This window comes from Molossus molossus, unplaced genomic scaffold, assembly GCF_014108415.1.
Source record: "Molossus molossus isolate mMolMol1 unplaced genomic scaffold, mMolMol1.p scaffold_m16_p_10, whole genome shotgun sequence".
Lineage (NCBI taxonomy): Eukaryota > Metazoa > Chordata > Mammalia > Chiroptera > Molossidae > Molossus > Molossus molossus.
This window is the reverse complement of record NW_023425345.1, coordinates 78,522,300-78,545,431: the sequence shown is the minus strand read 5'-3', so window position 1 is coordinate 78,545,431 and position 23,132 is coordinate 78,522,300. Positions and strand designations below refer to the sequence as shown.

Below are 23,132 nucleotides of genomic sequence, written 5' to 3'. Positions count from 1 at the left end.
CCAGAGTCGTGGCCCCGGGGCCTCTCTGAGACGCAGCGAGGTGGTGTAAGCAAAAGCACGGAGGCTGAGAGGCACCCACCGGCTCCTCAGGACAGACACCCCCTGGGCCTTGCTGGCCCTGGTTCTCCAACCTTCCATCTCCAGTTCTGCCTTTTGGCCTTGAACTCACAACACACCAAGGCCTATGTGCCAGAGCTGATACAACATGGCACCTTCACACCCCCCGACTGTTCATTAAACAGGTCCACCCCTGTCCTCAAGGAGCTGACTGCTTCATCGGGTAGATTTGTAAACAGGCACACGTTAAATGATAGCTGCAGTTGCTCAAGGCAGCTCATGACCGACTGCCGGTTGGCTGACAGAGCTTGTCTTGTCTCAGGGGCTTGAGGAGGAGCTCACTGTGAGCTGGCGGGGAAGGCCAGATTTGAGCTGGGCTTTGAAGGACGGAGAAGGCCTGGGGAAGTCGGAAGGGTGGAGGCAGTGCTAGGTGGAGAAGAGCAGAAACGCACAGGAAGGTTCAAAGCACAGTGGATGAGTTCTGGTGGAGCTTAGAGGGTGTCACCCCCAAAGGAAGAACTTTGGCACATTCCAGTGGAAACCGGGAGCAAGACAAGGATGTCTGCTCTCGGTGCCGCGTCTCACGCTGGGATTCCTGGCCAGGGAGGAAATGCATGTACATATTAGAAGAGATAGAACTGGCATTATCTGCAGACAGTGGGGTCAGCTACATGGGAAACGCAACAAAAGAAACCAATAAACTCTAAAAGTAACAGGCCGAGTAGAACGGAGCTGCTAGGTACAAGGTCAGCTTACAAAAACCAAGTGTTTTTCTGTATCAGTAACAACCACTTAGAAAATAAGTAGAAAAACAAAGATACTATTCCTAAGAATGATAAAAACAATAAGGTATTTACGGTGTAACAACAAAGTGTTCATGAGATCTTTATTGGGGAACAATGGAAGACTCTATTATGAAAAAAAACATACCAGAAAAAGTGATTAAGTGGAATTATATCATATTCAGCAATAATTTGACCTAATATTCTAAAGGTATAAATTCCCACTAAATTATAAGTACAACGCAAACCCAATAAAATTCTACTGGATTTTTAAATTGTAATATCTTTAATTAAATTGATCATTTTTAGTCTTTTAAAGGATTTGGGGTTAACTTGATTTTAAAGAGCTCTAAATCAAAAGTTTTTTCTGCCTATAAGCAGGCCGCAGCTGCCAGCTTGCTAAGCCATTTGTAAAAATGTCTGTTTCTACTCTGCTGGATTTTTTTCGAGGAACTTGATAAAATCAATCTAAAATGTACATGAAGGAATAATGTCCATTTACAGTAAAGTCAGTTACGAAAAAGGAAAGAGAATGTCCGAGGATTCGAGAGCCACAGAAGTAGGAAAATATGGTACTGGTGAGGGAAATCGCCCACTGGCACCCTAGAGAGACCAGAACGAGCCATCAGTTATAAGGCGCGTTTGGCATTTGACGGAGGGGCCACCAGAGAAGGGCCGTGTATTCAGCGGGTGAGATTGTGGAAACGGACTTACCATGTGGAAGCGTAGACTCCGTACCGTGTGCCATGGGAAGCCTCAGAGGATGAAAATCAAAGCGCCAAGGTGAAAAATTGATGGACGTGACCACGTTGAAATGAAGAATTCCAGTTCAATAAAATAACATAGAGAAAACATTAACACAGTTGATAGCCTGAAAAAAGCTTAATATCTGCAGTATGTAAATAACTCCTGCAGAACAAGTGTAAGACAGGAACTCAGTGGAAAGCTAGTCAGAGCCTGCACAGTTCCCCGAAGGAAAAGACTAAACGGTTAAGTGCATGGAAAGACTCTCACCATCCTGAGACGATGCAGACCGTGAGGTGTCTTTCCACCATTAGAATGGCGAAGAGTTGGGAGGAGGGGATCCCTCATGCTGGTGGGGGGGATGTGGGCTGGGGCAGGCGTTCTGGAGAGCAGCATGGCACTGTGCAGTGACTTTAGGCATGTGTCCACCCTGGGACCCTGCAAGCCCGCTCCTGGGAGAAGTCCAGCCCCACACCGGAGGGCAGTTCTCCTGCAAGGACATGACCGTGCATCGTGGCACATGTGTTTCAGAAGGAAGTTGGAGGCAGTCTGCATGGCCAGAGACTGGTCAGAGGTAAAAGATGATAACTGTATATTATGGAAGTTAGAAACAACAAAGTTGATGTATGTACAGATAACATAGTGTTGGGTTAAAAAATGTCGAAACCAGGCCATTTATCTAATTAAAACATACACAGAGAGCACTGCAACTTAGCACACAGTAATGGGCACCCGTTTGGGACGACGTCACATGTTCCAGTGAGTGCCTTTGGTGAGCAGAGGGAGAGAAGGGATGGGGAATGAAGGGAACAGGTGAATGAGACAGAGAAGGGGTTTCTGGGGCTTATGAGGACACTGTGCTAAGGACTGGAGACGGATGGGTTCAGCTTTCTGCTTTGCAGCCCCCAAAGAAAGAGAAAGCATAAAGTAAAGACGTGGAAAGGGCTAGGAGATCACCTAGAGGGCTTCGATGGGGCCAGCCTGAGGCCTGGCTGAGGAGCCTTCAGACATCTGCTGAGCCTTTGGTGCCTGGGTAGATGTCTTGGAAGCAGACTTTTAAGAAGCTGAAACTGTCAAGTCATTAGATGGACCAGAAGAGGGAAGCCTGGTACACAGATCGGTTAGGAAGTTAACGCGAGGGGGTGGTGGCTGCAGGACCCCAGGGAGGATACACCGTGGAGTTCTGAGCACTTGGAGGGAAACTGCTGGGAGGGTGAAAAAACCCAGCCTGGCAAGAACCAGGGAAGCCATACATTGCGTCTATCAACCTGGAAAGGCTTCCTGGAGGAAGAGGGCTTCTCCCCCCATTGGGTGCCTTCTGTAGGCAGGCTAGGGTGCCCTCTAGTGGGAGCAGTGGCTCACAGCCCCGCAGGCTTCTCTGAGCTGCAGAGCGCAGGATTTTGGTCTGAGGAATGGTTGCACGTCATGTGGGTGTGGTGCAACTGGATGAGCTCCTGGAAGAGAACAGGAAAGGGGTAATTATAAGTGTTTTGGGGCCAAGTCCTCTTCCTGCTTGTTCCTGAAATTCATCCTTCTCTGGCAAGCCTTCTGTGCTGCTGGAGTTGGGGGACTCTGGAGGGCACTGTGTCCCTCGGCACCCTCCAGACAGCTAGTTGCCTCCTGTCTCACGGACCAGGTTGACAGTCCTGGAAGAGCCCCTTAAATAGAGGCCCAAAGCTGAGTCCCCTGTAACTTCAACCCGCTCGTTGTCCTTCACCTCTTTGGGCACCGCGTAGCCTCAGTCCCGTCCCCCAGCAGCCTCACTTAGCACCTGTGGGTACAGCTGCCTCACAAGCCCCCCCTTCCTCTCTCCACCCCCAAGACAGACATCAAACCCCATCTTCTTCGGGACTCCTCAGGGCCCGGGTGCACCGGATGGCTGCTGGGTGCTGTCTTGGCCAGCAGTGTCCCTCGGGAAGCAGTGAGGAGGCTCAGGCCAGTCACTCTTCCTCCTGTGTGGTCTGTGCAGCAGAGAGCAGGGTGGCCACTGCTCTGGACACTGCATCCCTGAGTGCTGCCTGAGACAGCAGGAGCTCCCTGAGACAGAAAGGTGAGCTGGCCCTGCTGAGCACAGCCCAGACTACAGATTCATGAGTGAAACACATGTTGGTTTTATTTTTTTATTAATTATGTAATTTTTGCTACAGATGGTTCTCCTTTTTGTCCCATTGACACCCTCCTGCCAATCCCATCCCCCCACCCCAGCATAGTTGTCTGTGTCCATTGGTTACGTATACATGCATATAAGTCCTGTGGTCTATTATTTCCTTCCCCCACCCTTCTCAATGGAACACTATGCAGCTGTAAGAAAGAAAGATCTCTTATCCTTTGAGACAACTGGAGGGACCTGGAGAGTATTATGCTAAGCAAAATAAGCCAGTCAGAGAAAGACATACCACATGATCTCACTTATTTGTGGAATATAATGAACAAAACAAACTGATGAACAGAATGGACCCGGAGACATGGTTGTGGGGTAGAGACTGATAAATGTTTGTTTTAAAAGCTGCGCGGTTTCGGCTCAGTGTATTTCACCCAAGTGGCCTCTTGGCTGGATTCCATGGTTTGCAGCCACTCCTGATCATTAGAATCATCTCATTCCAGAATTTAAGAAGTTCCAGCCTCATGGTCAAATTTCAGTTTTAAGCTCTGTTCAAACCCCTTCTGTGTCCCCACCCTTAGGCCACCTCCCCAGCGCTGGCTAGCCTGTTTCTGGCTCTAAGGGCTCGGCTTACTGGGGTGGGGTTTTTCATCACACATTCCCACCTCCTTCTTTTTTGAGATTTTCAGCCCCGGTTGCATCAGGGGAGGCGCTGTGGAACAGGGCTCCACCTAGACGGCAGCTGGTGGGGGCAGCAGGCTCCATGGCTGCCTCTAAAGTTGGGTGGTGGCCCCACAAGCCTGACGTTCGAGGGTTGATTCCCATGAAGTCCCCCAACACTGGTGCTGCCTTGCAACATTTGGCCATATCTTGTCCTCCACTCTGCTGGGTACGTGCCAGACTGTGACCCTTCCAGCCCAGCTTTCCTTCCAGACCATCTTTGGGGCCTGTGACCAGAAGGGGTGGTGGCCAGGTCTAAAGTGTAGCTCTCCCAGAACTTGGGGGTACTGGCCACCGACCCAAGTATCATCATGTTGACTCCTTTCGTCTCCCCTCACATCCAATACCTTGACAGGCCCTTCTGATACCTCGTGGCTGTTTCTATTTCTTCTCCATTTCTCCAGCACTGAGCTCGGGTTGCGTTGTTCCGCATTGGATTCCACCCCACAGCTTGCTCACTGGGCCTTCTGCCTTTTGGCATGTTCCCATCATCTGTTCTTCATCCTGCTACTTAGTTGGTCTGATCATACACCCAGTCACTTTCCTCCCACTTATACATCCATTTGCTCATCAGCATCCATCCCAAATCTCTGTATGTCACTGTTAGAGGAAAATCCTCCACTGTGGTGGGATAAAGTCTGCACTCCTGGGAGGGGCACAAAAGTCCTTATGCCTTGGCCATGACTGTGTTTCAACCTCACTTCTCATCACTTTTCAGGAAACACCCTGTGCTCCAGCCATGACCTTGGCTGCTGTGACCTTGAAGGAGCGACCTTGCTCAGGTCTCCATTCCTTTATGCGCTCTGTCCCCTGGGTCTGGGAACTCAGGACGGCTCAGGGCCATTTCCTTTGAACAGAGTCAGCTATCTCTGCACATGTCTATTATCACACCACAGATCAGTGATTTTCAACCTTTTCCTCTCATGGCACACAGATTACTAAAATTCTGTGGCACGCCCCCAATATATATATATATTTAGCTGATCTGACAAAAATAGGTGTAATTTTAATTGATGTACAAAAATAATAATAATAATAATGATAATAATAATAACAGTAATTACCTACCCTTTTTGCTCCAAAGTGACTCTTTTAAAAAATCACGTACCCAAGGAAGGGGTGGGGGCAGGGACTGGGTGGAAGTGGGCAAAGGGGGAAGGGAATGGGGGAAAATCAAGCACCTATACTCATATATGAGGATTTCTGGTAGCAGGAATTAACTAATGTAATGCAACCTTATTATGTGTCGTGACCAATAAGATGCAACTTTATTGTATGACCTATATTTATATTTATGGTTCAGGACAGGGCATTTATACTGAATGGTCAATGTTGTGTTGGCCGTTGTCATGTTTTAATTTGACAATCTAAGGGGAAAGAGGTCAGTGCCCCTGACTGAATAGTCAGGTACTGCATGTTTTAAAAATTCTGCAGCACACCCATTGAAAGTCACTGCTGATGTTTGATTTTCCCATCGTGACCAGTTGGCTGTGAGCCACTTGAGGACAGGGGACAAGGTGAGAGGATGGGTATTCAGTGGCCACCATGCTGCCCGAAGCTGCAGAGCACCAGCCTGTGTGGCCACAGTGCCCTTGGCAGACACGTGCAGGTGCTCGGAAAGGCTTGCTGCCAAAGAGGAAGGCTGGGCAGGCGGCCTGGGCAGGGCATGAACCGGCTTCACTGGCAGCTGTGTTCTCTGCGGCTGGCCTCCCGCTCGCCAGCCTGGTGGTTTTCCAGCTGGGGAGTCTGGCCAGGAGTTGCAGACAGTGGCGAGGCGGGGGCTGGAGGTCAGGGCCATGGCAGTGCGCCCGCAGCTCTTCGGTGCGCTGAAGGCCTTGGGCTCAGACCACATCACATTCCAGGGGGATGGGAAGACCCTGTAGAAATGATGGGAATGATCCAAAAATGTGGGTGCCAGCAGGCCCTGGGGTTAGAGATGGTGACCTCCTGATTGTCACAGCTGGGAAGAAAGCACTTCTGAAAATGATAAAATGGTCACATGAAGTATGGAGGACAACTCTGGAGCAGGTTGCTTCGGGGTGGTCAGTGCGCACGAGGGGAAGTGCGGTCAGAGCCTGGCCATCCTCCTCTGCATCAGACTGAGTCTGTGCAGACAGAAATGTGGAACCTAGGAGGTAACTAAGCAGTTTTAACAATAATGGCAGGAAATCGACACCCAGATAATTAACCTGCAGATCAAAGTTGATCCTATTATTTCTCATCACTCTCCAGCTCTCCCGATGCCTCTTCCGGATCCCACCCCCATCCAGGTAACTGACTAAGCGAGAGCCTTCCAAGAACGATGCCGACTCTCTGCAGCGTTCTTCCGCACGGAGATTTGCACAGGGCTGCTCCAAAACAAGACAAAACTGTTCTTACACAGTCACACCTCCCTGCCAGGCTTGGCTGTGTCTGAGGGAATGCACTGAGACTCCCATGAATGGAGATTAAAAGAGGTTTTATAGGCCCATGTGTGATGCTGACAACTGATTAAGTGATATATGTCTCTGTAAGTAAGTATGTATGTATGTATCTATCTATTATCTATCTATCTATCTATCTATCTATCTATCTATCTATCTATCATCTATCTAGTGTACTCAGTGTGGGCCTCGTGGAATGATGGACTCTAAAGGATTTCCAACAAAAAGAAGAGCCCCTGGCTTCCCTAGGAAATGTTTTGGAGCATCTGGTCCAACCCTTGCAGGTACCACTGCGAACACTGGGACCAGAGAGGGCAGGTGCCTTGTACCAGATGGCAGTCCGCAGAGCCAGGACAAGCATTTGGCGCTCACCCGGGCATTTTCCTCACTGTACCACTGCTTTACTTGGTTGTGGAGACAAGTTCAATGCACAAGAAAGTGTGGGGGCACTCTCGACTCGTCCCCTCTCTCACAGCCCAGATCCAACATGTTAAATTCGTTTTCAAGTCTTTACATTTCACCCAGCGCTGGCACCTTCTCACACTGTCCTCCTTCCTGGCACGAGCCTCTGTTATCTCCCTGGGATTACTTCAAGACCCTCCTGATCCTTCGCTTTCCTTTCACCGTTGCCTCTCTTACAGTCTGTTTTCTGGGCAGCCGTCCATCACTGATCATTTTGCATGCACCTCATGGTTTTCCTCTGCACAGACCCCCGAGACTCCATGCTGCACTCAGTGGGAGCTGGAGTTCTTGCCTGGCCTCTGGCCGCCCTGGTGGGAGTGGAGCGCCTCCCTCCCTGTGTCTCCCAAACTCGCCCGCACACAGCACTCTCTTGCTCCTGCTGTTCAGACCACAGGGACTTCCTTCCCTGCTCCTGGTGGGAACACGCCAGGCCTCTTCCCACCTTGGGCCTTTGCACGGGCTCTTTCCTCTGCCCACCTGGTGCCTCCCCTAACCTCCTTCAAAATCTTTGTTCAATGTCACCTACTCAGTGCAGCCCACTCGGACCACCCTTACAGTGGGACCCCACCTTTATCCCAGCCCTCCTGACTTTATCCGGTTCAATTTCTCCTTTCCGTAACACTTATCACCACCTAACATTCAAGTTTATTGTCAGTACCTCCGACAAAAGTATATACCTTTATTTTATTCACAGATGCATCCCAAGCTCACAGAATGATGCCTGGCACATAGTAGGTGCTCCGTAAATACTCACTGCATGAAAGAGAGAAGCAAACAGAGGTTGGCATGAGACGGGCCCCTCTAGAGCGTCAGTTTCTCTCTTGCTGGCCTTGTTCAGCGTGTTTACCATGGAGAAGCTCTCTCACCTCCTCGCACACTCTACTCTTCCCTACCAGTGACACCAGTGTAGGAGACGTGCTTCTGTGGCTGGCCAGCGCCCAGGCAGTTGGGTGGCTGCAAGAACAAAACACTGGAGTAAGTTGTCTGCACAGGAATTCAGTTTATAGGGTGTCTCCCCAGCCCACCCGTCTGACTTGGCTCATCCTTGGAACTTGTCGTCAGATGCAGAAATAAGGCCCTCATCCCAGACCCACGCTCCTGGGGTGGTGTCTGCTCCCTCTGGCTCCATCCCTACACTCTCCACATGGAATGAGGGTGATGTGTGTGTGTGTGTGTGTGTGTGTGTGTGTGTGTGTGTGTGTGTGTGTTATGGGGGGGGCGTCGGGGGAGACCAGAAAGACGCCCCATTCTCTCCTGTTCCATTTGCCTCCTTTCTTCTATCCTCTCCCCAAGCCTATTTCTTGTAGAGGGGACATTCTGGAAGATTCTTTCTTGTTCTTGTTTTGGTGCACAGAAATTCTCGGCAATGAGAACTTTACTCGAGGGCCCGAGGAGCTGGGGACTTTGGCATCACTGTAGTGGGGGCTGCCAATGCACTTTCTAAAAGCAGGTTTTCCCCGTTGGGTAGCATTTCCACCCTGCTCTGCCTGGGTGTGCCCAGCAGGCACCCTGTAGGTTGAAGGTGGGAGGCGGGGGGTGAACAGCCCTGGCCGAGGCTCTTGGCTTTGCAAGGGGTCCCAAGAACTGGGCAGTTTCTCTGACGGTCAGGCTGGCACCCCCGCCTCGGGTCTCTGCCAGGTCGCACCATCCTCTAGAGCCTTGGGTGTCCCCCTTCGTGACCCTCCACTGCCATGAGCGGCCTCCTCAGAAACCAAGAGCACTCCCTCTGCCTGCTCACTCGTCTTTCCCTCTCTTGCCATGGATCCTTCCTGCCCCTGTCTGGTCTCCCCATGTGACCCAGCTTCCCCAGGGCCACCTCCTCCAGGCTAGCTCCTGCACCTGGGGGAAGGTCAGCCAATATCTGTAGACTCGATGAAGAACCTCTCCAGCTACTGGCCACTCCTCCTGTGTCTAGCCTACTTAAGCAGTGCTTCCTGAGGACCTAGTCTGTGCTGGTTGCCATGAAGGGTAAAGGCAGACAAGACCTGATTTCTGAATCCAGGGGACAGTACCAACTGCAATGACTCTACCAGAGACTGAATGTATGTCCGAGCACTAACCGGGAAAGGCTTGAAGAGGCTCATGCCTATGTGCTCACCCTGGGAGGGTGGCCAGGCATCCTCGCAACCTTAGAAGGGACATGGGATCTGCCTGGAAATACAGCCAGTGGGGCCTTGGTGGGACGGGGGACCCTTCAAGTCCCAGGAATGTGCCGGCCCAGGCCTCCACTTGCCTGTGTGGGATGATGACCTGAAGTCTCCTCATAAGGCTAGAGGGGAATCAGGGCTGAACAGCTGTGTCTAGGCCTGTGGGGTGGAAGAGGCAGGGCACAGGTTTACTGGGGTTCAGGGTCTCCTTGATATGCTATTAAAGGTGGCAAGTTTCAGCCTTTCCTGCTCAGTTTTCCCCTGGGGGTGATTCCCATGCTCATAAATGCCATTAATAACTTTCTCCTGCTTTTCATGTTGTCGGGAGGCCTGTTGTCTGCACTATAAAAGTCAGGAGCACTAACAGGCTCCAGTGTGGCACCCGGTGTCCTTCAGTCCCCCCCACGCCCCTGGCACCGCCTGCAGAGCAGAGGCATGGCGAGCCGCTCCTACCGCATCAGCTCTGGCTACGGGGGCAGGGATTTTAGCTCCTGCTCTGCCATCATGCCCAAGCCTGGGGCTCACAGCTGTGCCAGTGCCATGGCCTACCACGGGGGCAGTCCGGGGGGGCCAGGCTACAGGCGCCTTGGGGGCTTTGGCAGCCGGAGCCTGTGTGCAGTGGGGTCCCCGCGGATGGCAGTGAGTTGTGTGCGCCCCCTGCGCAGTGGGGGAAACTTTGGCTACAGAGCAGGGGGCCTTTGCGGGCCCAGCCCGCCCTGCATCACCACTGTAACAGTCAACGAGAGCCTTCTTGCACCCCTCCACCTGGAGATCGACCCCAATGCGCAGTGCGTGAAGCATGAGGAGAAGGAGCAGATCAAGTGTCTCAACAACAAGTTCGCTGCCTTCATCGACAAGGTGGGTCTGCGGGTTGTCCTCTGGGCTATGGCTGAGGAAGGGGCAAGGGGTTTGGAACCCAGTGACTGGCTGTGCTCAAATTCTTGGGGTCCCAGCCCTGCTACTGAGAAGCACGTGGCCTCAAGAACATGGCTGAATCAGGGTCTCGGTTTCCAATGTTGCCAAGAGAATCAAAATTGCAATGATGGATGTGAAACCACCGGCCAGAACCGAAAGGTTTACTGCTGCTGCTTACCCTGGGGCCCCATCCTCTGGACCTCAGTCATCACACCGCGAGGGGGTGAGGTGGGCATCTCTGCTTAGGCTGGTGTCTGACCTCGCTCCTGGAGGAGATGCTGCCACCCCCAGCACTGAGTGGGGGGCCAGAAGCTCTTTTCCTGCCCTTCCTGGCAGAGACATTGTAGGAAGGCTGGGAATTCCCAGGACTTCTGCCCCAGGTGCCTTCTCCATCCGACACTTACATAGAGTAAAGACAGTGGGCTGAGAAACTTAAGGGCGGTCCATGAAGGGGCTGTCGCATTGCACTTTTCCCTTGCTGCGGTTTCAGAACCCTCCTGTGGTTGGATACGCAGATCTGGTTTCCTTTGACCCACTGATGCCCCCTCTGAGAACCTGCAATCTGACCTTTGGGGGAGAATAGCCACTGGAGTCCAAGGGAGGAAAGGCTCACCTTCCAGGGCTGAGTGGGTGCACGTGCACACCCAGAAGGTGCACACCAGGAGCCGTGGGTGGGAGCTTTGCTCTCAATCAGTATCAGAAATAGGCAGATCTGCAAGCGGAGGTGCTGTGCACCCATTCCCAGCATGCTCCTGTCTGTCCAAACCACTCTTCCCTCCCATCAGCGCAAAGACGCCGACCCTAGGATCATGCAGGCTATTCGCTGCATAAGGATACCCACCAGGACAGGCGAGAGGGAGGTTGAAATCCAGCCCTTGCTCTGCTCACCAGGCTGTGTGCCCTGGCAGGGGGCTGCACGTGCCTGGAGGGGGCACCTTTTGGAGAGGACGCTGACCATGCAGACTAGAAAGGAACTTTGCACGTGGCCTTTTGGGCATCACTCAGGTATATTGCTCTCTCTGTAGGGAAGGCCAATCCCTCCCCCGGGGTTGCTGACAGCCACTCACCTCCTTGCAGCGTTCTTCCTTCAGGATGAGCTCCAGGGGTGCAAAGTGCACCAAATGGTGCGTTTAAGCCTGTGGAGCAGGCAGGCCGGAGAGCTGCCCTCGTGACCTGGGCCCTGCATGTGGAGATCCCAAGCAGGTGCCTTTTGGATGATCAGGCTTTGGGTTCCTTTTCCCACAAGCATGGGCATTGAGAGTTGCTTTATACCAGCTCGTCCTCCCAGAAGTTCAGGGCTTCGGAGGAGATCCTACTTTAGGGCTGGCAGCTGCACGGTGCCTGGTGAATGGAGCCAAGCTGAGAGGCGTGCCCGCCCGCCCGCAGGGGCAGCTGCTGCCACTCACCTCCAGACACTGGCCCAGCATCGCCTGAGCGTCTGGTTTGTCAAGGTCAGGGAAATCCAGATTCTTGCCTAAAGTCACTTAATTATTGAATGTTAGCAACTAATCATATTTTTGTAAAACAGGGTGCAGTCAAGTGAAACATGCCTGTGGGCCAGGTAAGGCCTGGGGGCTGCCCGTGTAAATCGCCTGTGTGTTTCCACTGCCTCAGTTTACAGTAAGGCTCAGAGAGAGTGCGGCTCCGTGGCTCGGTTGGTGGCCGCGTTAGGCAGAGAGAGATCTAACTTCTGGTTCAGGGTTTTCCTCCTGACTCCTGCACACGAGTCAGAGTGAGGGAGGGTCACGGTAGGTGTGTTTTTACACCACTGCCATAAGAATGCCCACAAACGTAGCAGCTGAAAACGACATAAATTTATCTCTTGAGGCTGGAACCAAGCTGTCAGGGGGGCTGCACTTCTTTCTGGAGGCCCTGGGGAAGACCTGTTTCCAGGGACAGTCAGGTTTGGGGCAGAACTGAGGTCCATGTGACTGTAGGATGAGGTCCCCGATCCCTTGCGGGCTGGTTGACAGGGAAGGCGTTCTCCGTTTCAAGAGGCATCTGTGTTCCTTGACTCACAGCACCTTCTCCACCGTCCGGCTGCTGACAGTGGTCCAGTGCCTCTTGCTTCCTGTGTTTGAAATCTCTCCTCCGCCTCCTTCTGGGCGTCTCTCCTTCCCCTGCCTTCCTCGTCCACTTTGAAAGGCGACGACTGTGGGACCCACCTGGAGAATTTAGGATAATCTCCTGATCTTTGCTTCATAACCTTGATTCCATCTGCAGGGTCCCTCTTGCCATGTAAGCCAACATATTCACAGGTTGCAGGGATTAGGACGTGGCCGTCTTTGAGGGGCCATTTTTGACCTACCACACATGGTCTGCCACATTTTTTCGGCATCAGATGTTATTTTATTCTGTGCAAAATAAATAAATCACAAACAAATTGTGTGCTCTTTCTGGGAAATGGGGGTGGGGTAAGGGGAAGTTACTTGGGGAACAATTGTGAACTGTCCTTTCAGACGTTGTAAGTGATCTGGTCTGTGGGGGAAGGGCGCAGCTACTGCAGGTCAGGAGCCAGCCAGAGGGCAGGGAGAATTCGAGGGGGCCAGGCAACTCCCTAGGCTCCCCACTGAGTCTCTTTCCCCACCCTGGCGGCAGGTGCGCTTCCTGGAGCAGCAGAACAAGCTGCTGGAGACCAAGTGGCAGTTCTACCAGAACCGCAAGTGCTGTGAGAGCAACCTGGAGCCGCTGTTCAGCGGCTACATCGAGACGCTGCGGCGGGAGGCCGAGTGTGCGGAGGCCGACAGCGGGAGGCTGGCCTCGGAGCTCAACCACGTGCAGGAGGTGATGGAGGGCTACAAGAAGAAGTAAGCATGACAGGACCGGGTGGTTATAGGAGTGGGGTAGGTCTTGGCTGGGTCCATACAACTTTCCTGGAGGCAGACATGGTGGAAGGTCAGGGTCATTCCAGGCTACCGATCAGATGGCTCGCTTTATCAGTCGGCTCCGTCTCGTCTCTGCTCCCAGCTCCTGCAGCTCATACTGGGGACTGGGAACAGTCTGGAGGGAAGGGGTGCTCCCTGAAGGGGAGGGCTGGGGCACACGCCCAGGGTGCAGGCTGACCCAGAGATGGGGAGAGAACAAATGGATCAATAGGGCTGGAAAGCAGAACAGGGAGCCATCGGTGCCAGGATGGGTGGAAAGGAATGATCCTAGAAGATAATTCTTGAAAATGGTCAGGCTGACACCATTAAAGATATCTGATGAAATTGGAAACTTCTTTTTTGTTTTTGTCCTCACCTGAGGACATTTTTGCATTTATCTTCAGATAGAACAGGAGAGAGAGAGGGAGGAAGAAAGAGAGAGAGAAACATCGACATGAGAGAGACACATCGACTGGTTGTCACCCACACGACCTCAACCGGTGCCAGGGACAAACTACAACTGAGGTATGTGCCCTTAGCGGGAACTGAATCCAGGACTCTCTGATCTACGGGTCGACGCTCTAACCACTGAGCAAAACTGGCCAGGGTGGATATTTTTCTATTTATCTTTAGATAGAGTGGGAAGGAGAGAAAGAGAGAGAGAGAGAGAGAGAGAGAGACATCAACTTGAGAAGGGACACATCAACTGGTTGCCACCACACGACCCTGACCAGGGCCGGGGATGAACCACAACAGAGTTATGTGCTCTTGGTAGGAATCGAACCCATGACTCATTGGTCCACAGGCTGATGCTCTACCACTGGATGCTTCTTTTATTTACACTGTAAATAAGCCATCGGGCGTTTGTTCTGCAAGGCTCTACAATTCAAAGATCTATGTAAACCTTGTATTTTAACCTGACTTGTTTAATTTGGCCATTATCTAGTTTCCTCACTGGATCGTTTAACTTGTCCCACTTCATCTGGTAGACGTGGACAGACTGAAGGGTGATTTTGACATTATCGGTTCTGGTAATTCTAGTTGGAAGTAGTTAGAATTCTGGTCTTGGAAGGTCAGGTTTTACCATCCAGCTGGACCCAGCAATGGGTCTTCACTTCCCCCGGGGTTGCAGATGCAGACACAATTCTGGTTGCAGGTGTCAACGTCTGTCTCCGGCTCTGGGGGGGTGAGGGCCAGTCATCACAGAGCTCGGGGTTTATAGCAACCCAAATTACCCTGTAATTACAAAGTTGTGAAAACCGTGCTCTGGGAACGCTGGTCTCCACTGTCGACGGGGCAGGGCTGCTCCACGGACGAGACCTCACAGGCAAGAGCCAAGAACGAGCCTGGGGGAGGAGGACTGTGGAGGATCCCTCAGCATCTGGGCAGGGTGGGCTGCTTCCAGTATTTCAAGTCCTTGGTTGTTGGGGGAGGGAAGAAAGGATGTCACGGGCATGGCTTCATGGAGCTTTATGTTTTGTATAATTTTAGGGTTGTAGGGCTCCTTGGAACAACTGTCTCTCATTCATCCCACAAATTTACTGAGTGTCTTACTGCATACCAGGCAATTTAACCCAAGATGCAGAGAGAATAAATGACTTGCCTGAGGTTTTGCAGGGACTTCGTTTCCAAGCTTGGACCGGAAACCAGGGACTTGGACTCCATATGCAGTGTCTTTTGTGGCTGGGAAACAGAAGTTCAGAGAGGCCCAGCCTCTTCTCCCGAGGCACCCAGAAAATCAAGGGAGACCCAGGGAGTCTGGAAAACCTCGCGTTCACGAGACAGCCCTCAGCCCTGTGCTCTCTCTCCTCAGGTATGAAGAAGAGGTGGTCCTCAGGGCCACAGCCGAGAATGAGTTTGTGGTGCTGAAGAGGGTGAGTGACTCTCCATGTGGCAAGCCGCTAACTCTTGAATGGCGAATGCTCGGAGCCTGGGTTTCTCGCCAAGTTGAAGTCCGTCCCCCTGGGGTGGCAGGGCACTCACGTCCCCTGGCCAGTGGAGGCTTCTGAAGGCTCTTGGCCCCCATGCAGGAACCCAGACTGAGCTGATGAGGCTTCTTAAAAAAACCAACAACCTCTTCATACTGCCCTTTGACTTTCTGTAAACTCCCAGTTACCTAAAATGGTCACTTTTCTTCTTTTTAATCCTCACCTGAGGATATTTTTCCATTTATTTTCAGAGTGGGAGGGAGAGAGAGAGAGGGAGAGAGAGAGACACACATCGACTGGTTGCCAACCACATGACCCCGACCACAGCCGGGAACCAAGGCACATACCCTTGACCGGAATTGAACCCACGACTCTGGTCCAAGAGCCGATGCTCTAACCACTGAGAAAACCAGCCAGGGCTGAAACGGCCACTTTTAAACCCATCTCACTCATGTTTAAATCCATCTCACATTGCTTCCGGTTGGTCTCAGCTTGCTAGTGATTTTGTGAACTTTGGCAATTGCCGATGATGGAAAAACCAGAAGAAACACTGCTAATGGTTTCCCCTTGGTTTCAAATCAGTGAGTTGAAGTGTACAGTCATGCAGTTTCACAAACAGCATGCTTACCAGCCACCTCTTTTGTGAGTCATCACAGAATGGAGAGAGGGCTGGTAAAAAAAATCTGCTAATGAAGTTGTGACCTTGGTCTCAGGTAGAAAGGTCAGCTTCTGGGGTGTTGGGGGTTGCCGGACCTGAGTGCCAAGGGTGATCTACTGGGGAGGTGCACCCATGGCTCTGTGGCCACCTCATGGTCATGCTCGGTGGGCCAGTTCGGCTTAGTGGCAGCAGCTGAGGTTTTGGGTTTTGATCCTGGGCTACCTATTTCATCAAAATCCCCAATTCTGGAGGAACTGGAAAGAATTCTGTAGGGGATCAGACTTCTCTTCATTTTCTGTCCCCTGTGGTGTCACTGATGTTTATGGGTTGGCAGACAACAAAGGGCCTGTCACTCCTCGTGGGGCCTGCAGGCTGGATGGGCAGGGGCAGGGAGTGGGCGAGGACTGGTGTCGGGGCCCACTGTGGAGCGCAGTGTCCGGCGGCACTGAATGACCCGTGCCCCACCCTCCCGTTTTCTCCGCCAGGACATAGACAGTGCCTATCTGCGCAAGGCTGACCTGGAGGCCAACGTGGAGGCCCTGAAGGGGGAGATGCACTTCCTGCGGGCCCTCTATGAGGAGGTGAGTCTCCCTGTCTGCAGAAGAGTCGTGGAGAGAGGAGGAAGGGAGGGTGCCCTGGGGTGTGGCCTGTCCTGCTTCCTTGGTTCTAGGGAAAGTTGTCCATCCCTTCCTCATCTAGGATCTCAACATCCTTTCCTGTTGGGACTGAAGGAGATTTTCTCTTGTTTAGGCCTCCTTGCAAAATGACCATGGATGATGTCCTTCCTTTAAAATGATTTGTAAGACTATAATTCATTTCCTGTCTGCACAGCACAACATAAAGTAGAGAGTTAATGATAGAGTTCTTTAGATATAATAATAATTGTAGTATGAAAACCCAGTTAGAAAACCCGAACTCTAAATCTGGCCATTCCCTGGGTGGCTGGATTTACACAGGTAGCCACAGCTGATCTGAAGAGTGTCAGCTTCAGGAACAGTCATCCAGTTTGTCCCTCAGAAGCGTAGAAATCTGCCCCTCTTGATCCCAACATTAATGAAATTCACCTTACTCGTTGCCTGGAGGCCATGTCCAAACTCCAGCCTTTTTCTCGTAAAGCTACACTTAAAATTTTCCTGACTTGCCAGTAGTTTTCTAATTTATTTCCTAAAATTTTAGAGTTGGGACTGTGTTTTTTCATTACCTGGACAAGAATCGGAAGGGGACGTGGAACTGAGGGCCCTGACTCTTGTCTCCTATAGGAAATCCATGTCCTTCAATCACAAATCTCTGACACCTCCGTGGTGGTGAAGATGGACAACAGTCGGGAGCTCAATATGGACTCAGTTGTGGCTGAGATCAAGGCTCAGTATGACGACGTGGCCAGCCGGAGCCGAGCCGAGGCCGAGTCCTGGTACCAAACCAAGGTAACGGGAGGGCTGGGCGGCCCCGCTGGGCAGGGAAGACAGCCATGGGCCTGGAGCTTCCCTGGGACATGCACCCAGGCGTCAGGGGCTGCAGCTGAGGCTCCAGGTTCAGAGCAGGGGGAGGAGGTGAGGCCATCGCAGGACACTAGGCTGGCTAATCTGGGCTGGGTGGGATCTGTGACCTCCCGGCACACCCTCCGGGCACCTGGTGACTTTTGGTAGTTTCCACATGTTTGTGTCCTGACCTGCAGTGCGAGGAGATGAAGGCCACAGTCACCCAGCAGGGCGAGAACCTCCGCAGAACCAAGGATGAGCTCAACGATCTGAACCGCATGATCCAGAGGCTGACAGCAGAGGTGGAGAATGCCAAGCAGCAGGTGGGGGACCCTGGGAACCACTCGGCACAACTACTGCTTCTGATTTGCTTTCTGCTTTCCTTCTACCTTGAGGGGCTTCTATTTTAACCACCTGCAGAAGGACCAACAGTGCACAAAACATGTTAGGCAGAGGATTGATCTATCTATTTTAATGTATGTCCTTATAGTCTCTTTTTCATACACATATTTACATACATACACTATATACTTTAAAATATATTTACATAAGCATTTTAGTGTTTTAAATTTACATAATGACATTACGCTATGGATCTCATTTCGATTCTTCCCTTTGCCAGTTGACATTATGTCTTTGAAATCAATGCATGCTGCTATAAAGATCTGTTTCATTATATCTGTTGTATGCAATGCTGTAATATTCATAAACCATAGTTTCCTCTTCATTTCCCTGTTGATGATATTTAGTTTGCCTCCAAGTCTTTGCAACTTGAACTAGTGGTAACAGGAACATTTTTATACACATCTCCATTTGCACCTACAGGAGAGATGTTTGAAGGTATAAAGCAAGAAATGGAGTTGCTGAGCTGTAAGACATTCCCTACTTTTCGCTAGTGCGCGTGGAGTGCCGTGCCCACGTGCACCCCCGTGGGCACTGAGGGCTTCGGATCCTGCACGTGCTATCATCAGACTTCCGAATCCTGTGGGTCTCGTGTAAACCAGAATCCTCTGGTTAACTAGTGATAGCGAATGTCTCCTCACATACCTGCTAGTCATCTGTTTTTCTCCGTCTGAGAACTGCCTGTTTGTATCGTCTGTTGCGATTCCGTCTCTTTGTGGCGATTTGCTTTGTCCTCTTGTCCACTCTCTCCTGATTGTAACGCGTGGTCAGCTTCACGTGCTGCCGGCACCTTCTCTCACTCTGCCACGTGTCTGTTTGCTTTGCTCCCGTGTCCTCTGCGGAACAGACATCTCTAACCTGGCTGTGACTAAACCCACCCCTTCTCACCTTCACGGGTTCCCAGCCCATGAAGGTTTGTGGTCATGGATGTGTCCTCTTACATTTTGTCCTCCACTCGTTGTATAGTTTTACCTCTCACATTTAGGTCTTCAATCCATCCGGTTTAGTTTTTGTATATACAGAAAGTAGGGTTTTAATTGAAATTTTCTGAATATACTGTAGTAAGACAATGTATTACGTAATCTATTTTTCTACCCGTGGGCTTATGATAACACCTCTGGCATAACGCTGAGTTCCCACATACCCTGGCTCAGTTGCTGTGCTCATCCACTGTGTGAGGTATCACAAGTAATCTGTTTCATTACAGCTGAGGTAATGAAATAATGCAAACGGTTTTCCTTCCAGATGAGAAATTAGAGGAGATTAAAAGTTATCTTTACTTGCATTATGAAATGCTTTAAAAATACTTATTTTATTGTGGTAAGACCACAACATGAGATCCACCCTTTTTAACAAATGTGTAATAAGTGTACACATGTTACTGTTGACTAAGGTGGGGTGTTTTACAGTGGATTTCTAGAACTCATTCATCCTGCTTACTGAAACTTTACATCCGCTCACTAGTAACTCCTATTTCCCCCTCCCACCCCGGCAACCGCCATTTCGCTTTTTGATTCTGAATTTGACTATTTTAGATGCTTCACGTAAGTGGAATCAGCGGTGTTTGTCTTTCTGTGTCCGGCTCGTTACACGTAGCACAATGTCCTCAGGTTTCATCCATGCTGTCGCATATTATAGGATTTCCTTCTTTTTAGAGGCTGAATGGTTTTCCATTTTATGTACACACCTTATTTTCTTTATCCATTCATCTCTCCATGGGCTGTTTTCACATCTCGGCTATTGTGAATCGTGCTGAGATGAACACCCCTCTGAGATCCCGATTTCAGTTCTTTGGGGTAAATACCCAGAAGTGGAATTGCTGGATCATATGGTAGTTCTGTTGTTAATTTCCTGAGGACCCTCCGTACTATTTTCATAGCAGCGGCACCATTTTGCCTTCCCACCAACGGTGTGCAAGGGGTTCCAATTTCTCCACATCCTCACCCACTCTCGTCTTGTTTTTTGTTTTGTTTTTTTATATAATAGCCACCCTGACAGGTGTGAGGTAATCCTCATTATAGTTTTGATTTGCATTTCCTTGATGATCAGTGGTATATATCTATTTTTTTATATACCTGGTGGCCATGTATGTCTTTTTTGGAGAAATGTCTATTCAAGTTCTTAACCCATTTTCAAAACTGAGCTATTAGGTTTTGGTTTAGGTTTTGGTGTTTAGCTGCAGGAGTTCCTTCTGCTGTCTCAGGTGGGGCCGGGAGAGAAGCTGTGGTTAGTGTGCTGGGCATTGTGAATGGGAACTGCCTTCAGCCTGCTGACCTCAAAGAATGAGACCCTGTGCAGTGGCCTCAAAAACCTGGGGTAGGCACTAACTAATTGGTTATCTTAGGGCAAGTTACAGCTTCTCTGAGTCTCAGTTTCTTCATCTACATAATGGGAATAACAAGGCCTGTTCTGACAAGCTGACAGAGTAAATTGAAGGTTAAATAAGATAACAACTGTGAAAGTGCCTTGTAAACCAATGACAGTAAACAAATATAAGATAATATCACTAATTATTATCAGTCCTATTTCAGTGCTAACATTTCCTCCCTCTAATGGCTCACCATGGACTTCAGTTTTACAATAAAGTGGTACAAAAATAAAGGAAGAACTCTCCAAATGGCTATTCTTTTCCTGCCTAGTTAATTTAAAAGTTGACTGTTTTAACTGGAGGTGAAATAGGACAATCAAGGTATGGGAGACCCACCAGGGCCCCCACAGCCTGTGCCCTTCTGAAACTCCCCCCCCCCCCCCAGCGCTGCAAGCTGGAGGCCGCGGTGCTCCAGGCGGAGCAGCAGGGTGAGACGGCCGTCAGCGATGCCCGCTGCAAGCTGGCTGAGCTGGAGGCTGCCCTGCAGAAGGCCAAGCAGGACATGGCCTGCCTGCTCAAGGAGTACCAGGAGGTGATGAACTCCAAGCTGGGCCTGGACGTGGAGATCGCTACTTATCGCAAACTGCTGGAGGGCGAGGAGAGCCGGTAAGGATGGGGCTCAGGTCTCTTCACATCCCCGCTCAGGCTAGGAGAATGCCTCACTGGGTGACAGTCCTCCAGGCAGAGTGTTCAAACTGGGAAACACTCTAGAGGTCTTGGGGTCCAGTCACCTCCCCATTTTTAAGATGGAGAAACTGAGGCCCAGAGAGGGGAAGGCTCTGGTCCTGGTCCAAGACCACAGCTAATTAGTGGATGAGCTAAAATGATACCAGCCTCCTGGCTAGCACTCCAGAGATCTTTTCCCTCCTACATGCCCCCCCCCCCCCCGCAGCTGCACCCAAAGCTCATTCCAAGGCAACGACTCTACCCCGCTGCCTGGAAGGATGCTTCTGTAGTCACATCTCAGTGGGCTGTAAAAGCTGCAGGCATTCAGGTTTGTTCAAGGCCCCTTGAGTTAAGAGGCACAGGCAGACATTCTATCAACCTGGATAGTCTGGTGTTCAGGACCAGCGAATAGAAATGAGCAGCACAGTCCTCGCTTAGCAGGGGAAGACAGGGGTGAGCACAGATCCATCCTCCTAGGGCTGGGGCTAGTGTCCCAGGGAGGCTGTCGGAGGCATCTCAGAGGAGGAGGTAGAAAAGGGACAGGATGCTTCAGGCTGTGCTCACAATTTGAACCAAGAATTGGAGGCAGGTGAAGTCATCATGGGAAGGAGCCATGTAGCTTTGCACTTGGGATGGTGCATGCATCTCTAGCCTTGAGGTGGCCGCATCATTGTCACACCCTAGCTGGGTCCCCTGGGGGTGGGGAGCAGGCTACACAAGGTTAAGATCACAGGCTGTGAGCCAGATCTTCTTTGTTCAAACCCCACCTCTCCCATTTACTAGCCATGAACCCTCACGCCTCAGTGTCCTGATCGGTAGAACAGGTCATCATAAACCCCCCCACTTAAGGCTGTTGCATGGATTAAATGAGCTAATGGAACATAGTGAGCACAAGTAGTAGCTGGTTATTATCAGACTGAGAATATCTCTAAGCAGGTGGCCAGGCAGGGCTGCACCCAGGCAGGGGCTCCTTGCTCACATGGTTGGTGTTGGAAACCTGGCACGAGTGGCACCCAAGGCAGCTGCCACGCCGCTGGGTTTGCACCAGGCTTGAGCGAAGCAGGTAAACGTTTCTGTCCATTTCCTCAGGACTTTGGGTGAAGCCACGAGAGCGGTCTCCAATGCGTGAGATGGTAAAAGGGGGTTTAGTGTATTCTACTTTGCATATTGTGCCCTTTTCCTTTTAATAGGCCTGTTTCTTAGGGACCCCAGGGGGGCAGTGCCAGCACTCATGCTGTCTGCGGGGGGTGGACAGCACGCTCCCAGCCCTCCTCTCCTCTGCCCTGCTTCCGATGGAGAACAGGCCGGCTGCAAGGGCGGGAGCTCCGTGCTAATGCTCACTCTCCTCTCCCCTGCAGGCTGTGTGAAGGCACGGGCTCAGTCAACATCTGTAAGTAGGGGGGGTGTGGGTTCGGTTCTTTGGGGTGTCAATTGTACTAATATTGGGTTGCACTGTCTGGGAGGCACTGGGTAGGGTGGCAGTAGCTGAGGTCTCTGGGATCTGAACAAATTGATGGTCCAAATTATTTGACCCCTACATGGATCCTCTGAAACATCCATGGAGCCTAGGCTAATGAATGTGGCAAGTTCTGCGCCCCCAATTGGCTCTGCAAAAATAGCCTGAGCATTTCAATTACACACAGAATACTCACGTGGTACAATGTTTTACTAAGAAGAAACACTAGATGTCTGTTCTGATCATTTGGGGCCACGGCAGGCAACTCTCCAGTCTTTGTGTTTAATAATCCAGTGTGTACACAGAAACTAGGCTAGGTTTGTTCCCTTCATCTTTCCAACAGCCATAGTTCTAGATAATTTCTCCACTGTGATCCATCAGATTTCACTCAAAGATTGACTAAACATGTCTCAACATTAGTCTGGTTCAAGCAAGGTACTAACCAAGCTCCCTCAAGAAGCAAATGGCAGTGGGTTTAAAAGAGTCATGTTGTTGGTCCCTTGGAGTGTAAAGAGAGTTAATTATTGGTGTCAAAAAATTCTGGGTCACACCACATCGGGGATAAGAGAGAATTCTGACCCAGTGTCTCCATCCACAGGTGTGAGCCGTTCCCAGGGCGGCGTGGTCTGCGGGGACCTCAGTTCCGCCGCCCCTCGAGGCCTGGGGGGTGTGGCCATCAGCAGCAGCGCCCTCAGCTCCTTGCCTGCCGCAGGAGCCTGCTCCAGCACCAGATCTGTGCGGTTTGCATAGTGGGGGTGGGGTGGGGTGGGACTCTAGATGGATGAGGTCTGATAGAGGCACGGGAGGGGAGTAAGAGGGGGAAATCTTTTCTCTCTCAGGCCCAAATGTCAGTTTAGTAATTTCCCCTTCTGGGAACCCAGACTAGCTCTCCAGTGTCCTTCTTATTGGAGTTGGGATTTGCTCAGTGCAAACCTTGGATTAGGCATTATTGCCCCTCCCA

At 51.0% G+C, this 23,132-nt stretch overlaps 1 protein-coding gene across 1 annotated transcript; it reads left to right on the top strand.

Moving 5' to 3' along the window:
* Positions 1-9,871: 9,871 nt before the first annotated feature.
* Positions 9,872-22,921, top strand: LOC118623873 (keratin, type II cuticular Hb5-like). Its single transcript, XM_036251619.1, has 9 exons — positions 9,872-10,294; positions 12,950-13,158; positions 15,029-15,089; positions 16,287-16,382; positions 17,061-17,225; positions 17,477-17,602; positions 20,435-20,655; positions 22,074-22,105; positions 22,770-22,921. The coding sequence occupies exons 1-9, from the start codon at positions 9,872-9,874 to the stop codon at positions 22,919-22,921; spliced, it is 1,485 nt and encodes a 494-aa protein (XP_036107512.1).
* The last annotated feature ends 211 nt before the right edge of the window (positions 22,922-23,132 follow it).